Raw genomic sequence first — 12,694 nt, 5'->3', positions numbered from 1 at the left:
TGCAATTAATTGGCTTTAGCAGCCACAGTAGGCCTATCAGCCTAATTCCTTTATTTGTATCCATCATTTATACTCCAGGCTTCCATATGATGTTACATCAATTATGAAACATCCAGTTCTGCTACACTTGTACAAGTATGTAATTTTATTAATTTTAAACCTGCTGCTCGATTTTTTTCCTGTCACAATTTGTGATCTGTGAAAAACAGTGAATAATTGCCTCTGACTTTTTTTTAATGCTATTCATTCTGTATACCTCCACCATATGTTGTTTCTTTGTTAAAGTGAAAAATTCTAGTCTATTTAATTTCTTTGTGTGGAAGCTGTCCCAAATCTCTGCTTAATCTTATAATCCATACCATACCCCCACTAGATGTTAATAAAGTAGTCAAGATTTGAGCACATCTGAGGTTTATAGTCATATAAATAGGTCTTCTGTTTGGTACTTGATTTTTTTAGTAAGTACTGTTACTTTAAATGTTCTTTTCTGAGTATACAGAAACATACTTAATGCACTATAAAGTATTAGGAGAATCCTTTCAGAGCATTATCTTAGGAAATGCAGTTTAAGCTAAGATCAGCACTGGACCACTTCTTACCTGTAGATACACACACAAAAAAAAAAGCATAGACACTATGAGAGGACAACCCCCTTTAAATATCCAGAAAAGAACAGATTATAAATAGAAAAAACTAAAGTGTGAAAGAATGAAGTCAGGTGAAGAGTCGGGCTAGTGTGATTTGAATGAAGTCTTGAGGTGGCAAATAGGCTAGAGGAAGCTGTTTGAGTTTTGAAAGTTTTAGATCCTCAGAATGGAAAGCTGACAAAAATAGCAAATGCCATGAAAAGACCCCTCCAAAAGAAGCCTGAAGTTAAAAGATCAAGTAAGCAAGATTGGGTCACCAAGAGAAGACTAGAGAATAGAGCTAGAAGCTGTGGTGGATTTGGGTTGGACAAGAAGACGAAATGCAAAGCCAGAGAGGTGTACAGCAGAACCCCTCAAGGAAATCCCTATCATTACACATTAGGATTTCAAAAATAATTTTTAGACTGTGGTTTTAAAAAACAGAATATTGACCAGGAAGCTGAGCTGCTATGCCATTATATTCCAAAGCAAATGACGGGCTGTAAAGTTTTATTCAATCAAATGACCATTTTACATTCTACTCCCATCTATTCTTATTAATTATTAGTGCAAATGATTACAGAAAGAAGTCTTCTGGTACTTAATTCTGAGACTGTGACAGTACTTGGTACATACTCAATTTTCCTGTTTCTTCTGTAAAAGCCATTCTGGTCTGATCCTGAATATACTCAAACACACAGGAAGCTTGCCTATATTCCTTCCAAAAGCAAAAGGAAAAAAGAAATTACAAAAATTATTTACAATTTGCCTAATTACAAAAAGTATTACAATTATAATATTACCCACATGTGACCTAAATCTGATTGGGTTGGAGTTGTCTTCCTCCACAGCAGGTGGCTGCACCAGAATTGCTGTGTTCTGGATTTGTGCCTGAACAGTGCTGATAACACACCAGTGTTTTCCCTGTGGTTGAACAGTGCTTGTAAAGCATCCAGACCTTTTCTTTCCCTTCCCTGCCACCCCAGAAAGTAAGGCTGGGGATAGGAAAGAGCTGGGAGTGAGCACAGTCAGCAACGCTGACCAAATACACATTGTGCCCAGCAATAAATGCTCAAGGAAAGGAGGAGGAAGAGGAGTAACATTAGACATTGCAGTATTTGTCTTCCCAGGCAATTCTTGTGCGTGCTGAGGCCTGGCTTCCCAGAAATTGGCAAAGCATCTGACTGCTGATGGGAAATATTAAATCTCTTTCTTGTACCACTGGAGAATAAAAGTTATAAAGAAAACAGGACTTAAAAATTGCATTTGGAAAAATAACAAATTGACATGAATTTGAAGTTAGAAACAGAGTGGGCAATTTTAAAATGAAGGTTTAAAACAAACATAGAAATAACTTTTAATCAACTGTGATACTGGCTAGACTGAAACCTGATCAAGATTTCTGAACCTATGTCCTATGTATTTCTTTTCAGACATCAAAGAGCAAATATAATGGAACAGAGCAGGAAGGGCATAGTTTTTCTTTTGAATCCTTAAAAAATATTGTAACATTCCGTTTATTTTCCTAAATTAAAGTTTAAGTACATGTAATAATAACAACAACAAACCTTAAATCTGAACATGAAGGATCTAGAAAATCTCCATAACCAATGATGAAGTTTCTTATTTCAACAAACATGATATGCTCTTACACATCCTACAAGCAGAGAAAATCCCTAAACTTTTTAAGATAGCGGTTCCTGGCTAGCAAGCTTGGAGCAGTGCATCCCTGCAACACAGAGAAGTACAATACTTAATTCTGAAACTAGTACTAGAACTGAAAAGAGAGAGAAGACCCAAGATGCAGCTGCCATGAAAACAACCAACCCTCTCCCCTCAACAATACTTATCAGCCCAGACACAGTTCTGGGGCTGCACAGCCTCTAGTTCTAGAACAACTTATGCAGCTACCTGATTAGCTCATAAACTTCTTAATTGCAGGCTACCATAGGTGTTCCAAGAGCAAAAAGAGGAAATTTCCTTCTAAGAATTTGGTAGCTGTGTGATAAGAGAAGACATGTTTGTTCTAAATGGAACTACTATTGGTAGATAAAGCTGACATGGAGCTTTAGAGAGGTTACAGGAGACTGCTTTGGGCCAAGATGTAAAAATCATTAGAGCTGAAAGTTACTAAGTGCTTAAAAACCACATTTTCTTGTGTTCTGCTTTGCACAGTCTGCTCCTATGGGTTTGCTTCAGACAGATGAAGTTGTTGCTATAGGTTTATGAGTCATTAAGCTTAAACAGCCAAAGGACACACGCAATATTAGCCTTTTTTGCTAGAAGCTGCCAAGGAATCTTGTGGGTTGAGAATTCTTTTTCTTGAAGTGCAAGAAACAGAAAACATTTAGGGATTGGTTCATATGACTGGAGGTACAAAAGATTTGGCAAATGAACTTCAAGAACATCCGCTGTGATACATTTGGTGGAGGCTGGCTGGACTATGGAGAAGCCAAGTGGGGAAACTGGCTGGAGAAGAAACCCTAGCCACTTAAGGTCTTAACCATATTTTAATTATCTTGATGGAAGAGCAAATACAAATTTTTAAGGCACACAAAAACTCTGCTCAATCTCCCTGATCAATGAGAAATCATAAGGATAGCATGAAGCCAATTTTATGTATATCAACTTTTAAGAAGTTACTTATTAGATTAGACTCATCCTCATGAATTCCTTTATGCAGGTCTCAGACCTTTGGAAGTCTGTCAAATACAACTTTTTTCATTAGATTCAATGCTTAAAATAGGCAGCACTTCTGTAATGCTCAGCATTGCTTCTCTGCATAACAGTCTGGGCTACCACAGACAGCTCTCCAGCCATCCTAATAAAGATAACCTGATAAAATCACCCAATGTTTAGAGATGACCTCAGGAGGCAAGAGAAGCAGAGAAGTATTTTAGTAAGCCTATCAGGGAAAACATACTAATACAGTCAAATAATGGACAAACAACTAGAAGGCTGCTGCACAGCAAGGTAACTGTGGATAGAATTACCAAATAAATGTTTCCTCTCTCTACCGCATTATTGGGACCAGCAGTTAATAAAAGATATAGGTGTGACATTCATATATAGTAACAGGCATTGAAACACTAGAAAGGCTGCACAAAGGGGAGAGGGTATGAACTGGTATCCTTACAACATTGAATTTGCAATCTTCAGCAAGACAGAATATGTCACTGGTTTTAAAATGATGAGCAAAACACAAAGTATAAGCCACAATACTTCCAGTTATCCTCAAAAAATTGCTAGATAGGTTCCTCCACGTGGAGATGGAAACTTACTAATAGGTCTATTACCATTTTGGTTGTCTTTCTAATGCAATTACACGGAGGGTAAATAACATTTTCTTCTCACAATCTTGTCTTCTCCGTAGTACACACTCATTAAAACAAGTTCTAATTTCCTGTCAAAAGTTACCTGTTCTTACATTTTATATTTATCTACTCTCATAATCAGTCTGAAGGAGACATGAAACACAGTTTAGATGTGATGCAATTTTGCCTAGAAAGAAGTTATTCGGAATCTCTTGGATATTGTTCATCTCAAAGAAGTTCTGAAGATGTTTCCAAAACAAATGCATCAGTGATTATCTGCAGCTGCTGAATTGCACAGAAAGATTAAAAGCATCCTCTTTTCTGTTTAGACAAGTATTTTATGAACTTTGTGTCAAGATACAGGCTAGAGCTGAAAGGAAAATGTTATAAAGTGATGCTAAGAACTAAAACTTTGGAATTTCTATACACAGAACTTCTGCTTGAAGTAGGTGGGCCTATATTTCTAACATTCTAATGATCTGATGGGTCACTCTTCAGGTGTATTTAAGTAACTTCTAGTGAAAAAAGAAAAGTAGTAGTAAAAATCCTAGGAGAAGTTTCAGGTGATAGACATATTGCATTGTAAGTATTCTATTTCTCTCCTGAGCACAGATTGGCTATTTAGGGTGGAAAAGGACAGGAAAACAGAGGAGTGCAAATACATCTGTCTGCTCATGAGCAAGGGGTCAAATGAACTCATCAATATGTTAGACTTTCCTTGAGCACCAGCCTTTTGCCTTGCTAGAGAGCCTCAAAGATGTCCCCTTAAAAGCAGGACTCTGCTAGCATCAAGCTGTTTCACTGCATTTTACTTCAGCTGATTAAAGTCTGAACCATCATCTAAGAACATGCAGCCTAGTCCCTCCAAATGCACCTGCTCTCTGCAGCTCTGCTGTTTAGGACAATGAATGGAAAAATATCTCTAGTCTTTTCCCATAGTCTGTAACTCCTCACTTTAGGTTAATTTGATATGCTTGGTGTTTTGGGGTTTTTTCCCTCTAGCAGAATTTTCACTTTTATTGACACACAGTAAATGGTGAGTTAATCACATACAAGTATAGGTGATCAAACTACTGATTTGAGCAGCAGAGCTTTTATTAGCATTGCTGAAAGAACTGAAAGCAGATGAAGTTTACAGTCCTGCTCCAGCTGGGAAATCACCTGGGGAAAAAAGGCTACTCTGACAACTAGGCATACTTGATATAAATCAAAAATTAATGAAAAAACCAACAATGCTATTTTATAGCTTCATTTCAATGTAAAGACACTTTCAGCTGTCCAAAAAAAAGCCTTCTGCAATAACAAAACAGAAGTAGTCTGTTGCAGAGCCAAGAGTGGCAAACTAAGAGGGACAGAGCCATTTACAGAGAAAGCATGAGAATTTATGTAAATCTAATGTTTGCATCTGAGATTATAAAGAAAAAGAGGCAGTGCATCTCCAGTCAGCACAAACAAGCACTAAAGAAGTCCTAAAGTGTAAATATTAAACAAGTAAGAGGATTAATCAAATGCTATTTTACAATTCCAGGTATTGTTACAGGAATCAATCATAGCCAAATAGGTATAAAATTTTAATTAAACTTTATGCTTTATTGCAAAAAAATATTAAAACATCTCTTTGTCTGGCACTCCCCCGCTTCACCCCAATGCTGTCCTTTGCATAACAAAGGATCCCTTGGGATCTTAAGAGTCACCTACAGAAGGCTGAGTTGGACAATATTGCCTTAGATGGTTTCTTCATTTTGGAGATTCAGACACACTATTACACATTTTGCAAGAACTCTTCATAGGTGTTCAGTCATAATACAGCAAGAATTTTAATTTGGAAAGATAAACCCAAGTCTATACATTCCTATCATTGGTCAGGAAGAGGACATTTTTCTTGCACTGTAATCTGTCATAGAGCCAAGTACCATAAGCAGCCCTTGAAACCTAACATGTATTGAGACTTTACTCAGTCTTTCAAAGTGACAAAAATGGCTATGTTGCAGTCACTTGTGCTTTTTATGCTATAAGAAACAGAAACCCATTTAATTTCTTTTGAACATTACAATAATTTATTCCAATATTCTTCATCTCAGTTACGGTCAAGGAAGAAAATTAAAAGACTATCACTTCTGTTAAAAATATACAGAAAGTAATAATTCTACAACAAAGGCACTTCAACCTTCTGAAAGTAAACTCAAGAGGTGCAAGCCCAAAGCATGTAAGCCTACCTGCAGCTCCAAAATCCACATACAATTCTAAAGCAAATAAACAAAAAAGAACCAACAAAGCCAACCAACCAATCAAAAATATTCAAAAAACCACCACTCAACAGAAAAATTCTGAAAATTAAGACCTTTAAAATAGCCTTGACTTCAATACTTAAACAGTAACTATTAAAAACTTATCTATTGCATTCACTCTGTACATATCTAGCAACAATTATACTTGCTTCTTGTTCCTCTATCATTTCAGATGTGTAAATCATCAGTTACATGCACAACGTCAAAATTGCCCAAGAAGGCATGTTCATGTGCATATATGTCATGTACCTACAGGAACATAAAATTAATTCTGCATCTACCTCCCTGTAACTGAAATAAGATGCCAAATACACCTTATTTTTCACTAGTTCTCAATCAATACTGAAAAATCTGATCTTTCAGCAACAAGGACCATCACATTGGATCTCACTGTGGACTGCACTGTCATGCATGTTAAAAATGTGAATTTTTTTCTCTTTTTCCCTTCCCTCATAACAAGTGGCACACTCACACTAGCAAGAACATTTTCAGCTAGTACTAAAGTTAATGGGTGAGGAAAAAACCCCACAAACCTAAAAAACAAACAAAAAAACTGAATGACAAAGAAGGTCTGATACAATTTCAAGTCTGGCCTAGAGCTCATGAGATTGAATTTTATTTTAGAGAAAGATACAATACTGAGATAAAGACCAGCAGTCCTGTGATGAAGCAAAATTTAGACCATGTGCACATATACTTAAATTGAAACAGGTAGTAGAGGAAGAAACACACATCAGCTGTATGAAATCAGATAGAAAGAAAACAGATTCTAGATGTTAAGTAACAATAACATCATTACCCAGTAATATTCCAATTTATATGCAATTCCTCCTTAAAAAAGAAGAGGCAACAATGTGCATACAAGTCCTCTATAGAAATACCAGCATGCACAATCTGTTACTTCTGATGACTCTTAAACCCTTTACTGTACATGCTCTCTGGATGTTACTTCAGAATTATATTAGAAACAAGGTGGTTTTAATAATACTTGCTTGTATTAAAGACTAACAAGTTGGCCAGTATAAGCCACTAAAGCATTATGTGTACTTGATCATACTACTTCTTTATATAATTACAAAACTACTCACAAGGATATCAACAAGAAGCTTTTCTTTGCTTAGCAATAAGAGCCAGATACTCACAAAGAAGGGTCTTGGACCAGATCTTTAAGGTTTATTCCACTACGATCCTCGGCAAGGTTCCTGAAGCAACTGTCACTCACTAAAAAAAACAGAAATAGAATTTAAACAAAACAAACAAAATAAAATAGGAAGAAAAGAGGTGGAAATTTAAGAATGGAGCACAGTTCTTTTGATTAACTAAAAATGCTTTTTGGTGTTGGCTGGAATTTGAACATTCATATATAAAGTCTGATTTTCACTGAGGTTCCACCTAATTCAAAGATAAGTCAACTCAATGGAAAGTGAAAAACACTGTATCACAGCTTATGCAGAAATAAACTGCACAAATTCCAGGTGGTGAGTTTGCTACTTGTCCACCTGAAGGCAAAGGAAATCTCAAACACGTGGATGCACAGGTACACACGAGTCCATACATTTAACAGGAGAGTCTTTAATCATGCACTGATCAATATACTTAATCAGAAACAGTGAGATTGGCTATGTATTTAAGTTCGTAGTTATTCGTGGGTTAGCAAAAATGTTTAATATGAGCAACAACCAAAACAAGTAATTAAGAGCAAAATTTACTCAAGGAACTTATAAATAACTTATAAAGTTCATGTACAGCAGCTAGTAACTGTAATAACTGAAATTACAGTAAATGTCACACAAGTTTTAAAGAGTACTAGTGTGCTTTCATTTCCTTCACTAATTAAAAGAGAAAACCAGAAGAGACTTAAACCTCAAACTCCAAATTTGTTCTCTTGGCTACGTCTCTCAGCACATGTACTCCAATCCTAAAAGCCACCTCATTTATCTTAAATAACATCACAGTCAGTTTGAGAGGTGGAAAAAGAGTAGCAGCACAAATACTTTAAGAACAACACAGTATCAGTTTAAAGGAATGACTTATTTCTGACTACAGAAAACTTTCTGAAGGACTCAGAGGTTGTGATTTTTCCATATCAGTGTAAGGATCAATTTCCCTTAACGGGCAAGGTAATCTGCGAGATAAAGTTTATGAAGAAATGCAATATTGAACATGTTACAACAGAGGATACAGCTTCACATTTGGTGAACAGGGATGTGTTTAAATCACTGCAAAACATTGCAAAAGCAAGTGTTCCTACTTTTTTCTCTCTAAATGCAAATTACTCTCTTTAATTTACATCTCTAAGTATTCATGCGCATCACCAGCATCAAGAAAATGCAAATCATTCCCAAAATACATTGTTTTCACAGATTACAACACACACAGTGACAGACCTACCTAACATACTACAAAACTGCAAAATGTTTCTACTAGTACCTCTCGTTGGCAACGCATCTCACAAGCGTGAAACCTGGTAAGTCTGCTGGAAAGGACAAGTATTGGAAGAAAGCATCCCAGAAGAAGAGGCTGGGGTAGCTGATGGAGCAGGTAGTAGTCCTGGCCCTCAGACAAAGCCTGACAGCTTATGACTGTGAGAGAGGGATTTGTCAGGTGTTGAAAACACTCGCCTCAACAGGATAATAACCACAGGCTATCCTAAGCCTCTCCCCCACTGTCTCCGAAAACTGCACCTAGCAATTGCCTGCTGCAGACAATCCCTGAAAGCCCTCAGCCTTTCACTAGGGCTCTCTTGTCTCAGATCTTCATTTTAAACAACAGCTGGGTGTGCTAACCGAGCCCAGACTCTCAGCTTGCTCCTCCCATGCCAAGTTCCCAATTGCCTGTGTAACACACTGCACGTTACCTGTGCTGAGCTCACAAGCACTTCCCCCATTGCCAGGCAAGCTCTGAGCGAGCAGCTGGAGCCCTCGGCAATTTCTCATTTCCATCCCCACCTATTACACTGAACCCAAGACTCTTGAGGGGATCTCAACTCTTCAGGAGTAATTCCAAGATCAGCAGATCCACAAACCACTATATGTTGGATTTCATGAGAGAAAAAATTCCCACCTATGTTGATATTTGATAGTTTATATTTGCTTCTTGTCAAGTTTGGCAAAAAACAGCAAACAGAACATTTTACCTACAGTCTTGTCCTAAATCCTACACTACCAATGTATCAATATATCTCCCATGCTAACACAATACATCATGAATAAAAATTATGCTCAACACTGTTTTTTCACTACTGAGAAAGCAAACATTTTTAAAGCATTAAATATTTAATCTAAACATGCTGCATTTCTCTGGTGTCCCATCCAATCTCCTCATGGCAAGCAATCACAGTGATAATAGAGGAAACTAGTGTCTTTATCTCAGAAGTTTTTTAAAGGAGAAATGGAAAATGACAACATAAAATCATCTTATCAGTAAAACTGGCCATTGTTTATCTGTAACTCATGATGTTTAAAACACAAAATGTGTTTCAAAAAAAAATGTTTAAAACGGATCCCTAGATTTGTCAGAGACAGCCTTTGTTTTACTTGTCTCAACATAAAGCAAATATAATAACACTCATTTTATTAATGAATTTTACAATTGCAAATCTTCCCTCTACTTAGTAGACCTTGGCAATGAAACCATTTCCTCGTAAGGCTAATTCAACATCAAATATCTACAAACTTTGAAAAATGTATACATCTTTTCTCCCTTCTTTTTGTCTTTGATTGTAGGAGAGTTAGAGCAATGTGTAGCTGCAACCTGGTAAGCAAGTCTCTTCTTAGGGTACTGTTCTTGCTGGATTTAGAAAACACCAAGGCTACAGATAAATGTAAAAAAATCCAAATCTGGTTTTAACAATCAAGAATTCCAAGAGTTTAGTTAATACTAACATTTGAGTAGTATAATACTAACATTATAACTACTAATAAAATGACTACTATAGATAGCAACAGGAGAGTTTCCAGTGAGTGGAAATAATTCATTGGAATAGGCTAGAATAAGCACTTGGTCTGCATACAAGCACAGCCTTGCCCCTTCACATCCTTGCAAGCTCTTACCATAAATAAATAAAACATATGTTCAGCAATAAATGCAGGGTGGAAGCAATCAAGCAGAGCAGGTAGTCTATTTCTCATAGCTTAGAAAACTTTAAATCAACACTGCACATATTTAAAAAATAACATGTACCCTAACTGAAATGAGAGCTATTTATTTTAAACAGGAGAGTGAAACTGTGATGGTATGGCAGAAATATCAGGGTGATCAATGGTGGTTTGAGGGAAACAGACGAAAACTTTGCATCACAGCCACAAATTGTACTACAGACATAGTAAGGCCATGCCTGACTTCTCTTTGAAGCACAACTAAGGGACACTTTTGCACAGGACATCTATATGAACCAATTCCCATACAGGGTTTTATTGCCTTGCTCCAAAATTATATTTTTATTTTTTAACCCTCCAAAACTTTATAAAAGCTAGTATTTTAAGCATTGTTGAATGGATGGTTTCTGGAGAGATACAGAACTGTTAGCTGGTCCTCTCTACACACACATCAAGTGGCTGAGCCTCTGGTCTGCAGTGCAGCCCCCACAGGTACTTCCTCAGAGACGTGGCAAACGACTACAAAAATAGCACCCTAAAGCACATTTGCTCCGTGGGGTATTGCACAGACAATGACAGTCTGTGAGGTGCCAGAAACGTTCCCAATACACCAAATATTGGCACAAATATCACAGGCATCAACTGAACAAAACACAGTCTCAAAAACATCACAGCGAGGCAAAATCCCTGAATATGCATTGCACAGTTTGACTTCCAAGTGAGCTGTTACATGTATCAAAGCAAACAGGGTTTAGCAATAGCTCCAATTTTCCCAACATTCATCCTACTTCCAGCTCCTGGTTTCTATTACTGATGTTCTGTTTCTCACCCCTGTCTAGTCTTGTGCCTAGGAAGTAACAGAGGTGGGAAGCTAATAAGGGAATACAGCTCTCACCTGTCAGTTACACAGCATACAAAATTCCCGATGGAAAGGTTAAAATCAGCATTCACACTCTAATGTGCAAACATCCAATTTACAACAGTTGTGAAGCCTTCCCACTTGGCATTTGTGAACTTCTAAATTTGTCCATGTGATTTTTTTCCCTTTGCTTTCTTTAGCAGGGTTTTAAACGAGACCATACTGAAGACCAAACTAATATTTTCTTCAAGTAGTGGCAGGTCATAATCTGTTGCAAAATGTATCCTTGTTTTAATTTTATTTTTTTAATGTCCTACAATTTGAAAACCATGTAGCTCCTTAAAAACATCATTTAATCTCCTACCCTACACAAAGTACTCCCAGTAAAGAAGAGTCCTCTTAGATCAAATCACTTCCAAATCTACAGCTGATAACAGTGATTTTTATATTTATATTATTTAGAAAAAATGCAATAACCACTCTCAAAAAGTGAATTTCTATAGTTTAGTAAAGAAAATTAACAATTACCTCCTGTTACAGGCCCTCAGCCAGGTAATAGCTAGCATTGACTCCATGATTCCCAGAAGGCTGATCTCTCACTTTAATGTACTATACTTACTAAGAAACCCATCACCCTTACAGACAGTCACAACACAGGTGGACCCAATTGGTCCTTCAATCCAAACACCATCACCACTGGCCATTTAAGAAACTACCCTTTGGTAAACAATTCTCCATAACACATTCCACACGTGCACAACAACAGGTGCAGCAAGTGAAGATAAGAATTGTTTAGCTCTTTTTTTTTCTGATCTTCTCATAGCCTTCTCCAGGACAATGCTGGGACAGTTGTGCATTGCTCTCTGTGGCCAGAGCTGCTGCCACAACCTCCCCCACACCTAAATATGTGATCCCAGAAAACTACTACTACCTGCCAGATTTTCCTCTAGGTTCCCAGAATTCAGAACTACTTTTAGATCACTTGTGACTGCCTGTAAATAAAAATCATCTTGAATATCATGAAGACAGTCAACAATGCACTATTAGTTTGAAAATGCATGGACTATGACAACCTCAAACAGCATGGACTGAAATATAAGATATCAGTTTCTTACATTTTTGTCCTTTAGAGATAATATCTCCTAAGTTGACTTCTTTTTCTTAAGACCTCTTCATCTACCAATAGTATTTTTGACAAGACTTTACCTTACTCCTCTTTTTACAGGCTCATTTATGTATTTAGGTTTTATAACAGATTCAGTCACCAGTTAATAAATTTAAAAATATATTTAGTACATTTGGGATGTTCTGAAAAGTACTGGTCTAAGCACAGTGTGGTACTCCAGTCTGGATTAGCTTGCTTCAAGAGTTATTCAGAAGTCTTGTTCCAGATTCAGGTGGTGCTGTTCCATGTACTCCATGCAAACAGTGCAGCATTGAAGTATTTTGCTTTTATGGGCCCAACCTTATACACAAGGCAGCAAGCACCTTCTTTACCTATTATACACAT

At 36.9% G+C, this 12,694-nt stretch overlaps 1 protein-coding gene across 16 annotated transcripts in view; it reads right to left on the bottom strand.

The window, feature by feature from the left end:
• Window positions 1-12,694, bottom strand: part of GPHN (gephyrin) — a 270,224-nt gene that overhangs the window by 177,723 nt on the left and 79,807 nt on the right. For all 16 annotated transcript variants that reach the window (XM_064713503.1, XM_064713509.1, XM_064713512.1 and 13 more), the window contains exon 2: window positions 7,371-7,449. In XM_064713503.1, coding sequence (XP_064569573.1) covers window positions 7,371-7,449 — 79 coding nt within the window. The remainder of the gene's footprint in view (window positions 1-7,370; window positions 7,450-12,694) is intronic.

The sequence above is a fragment of the Zonotrichia leucophrys genome, chromosome 5, assembly GCF_028769735.1.
Source record: "Zonotrichia leucophrys gambelii isolate GWCS_2022_RI chromosome 5, RI_Zleu_2.0, whole genome shotgun sequence".
In the NCBI taxonomy this organism is placed as follows: Eukaryota; Metazoa; Chordata; class Aves; order Passeriformes; family Passerellidae; genus Zonotrichia; species Zonotrichia leucophrys.
This window is presented reverse-complemented; position numbering and strand designations above follow the sequence as displayed.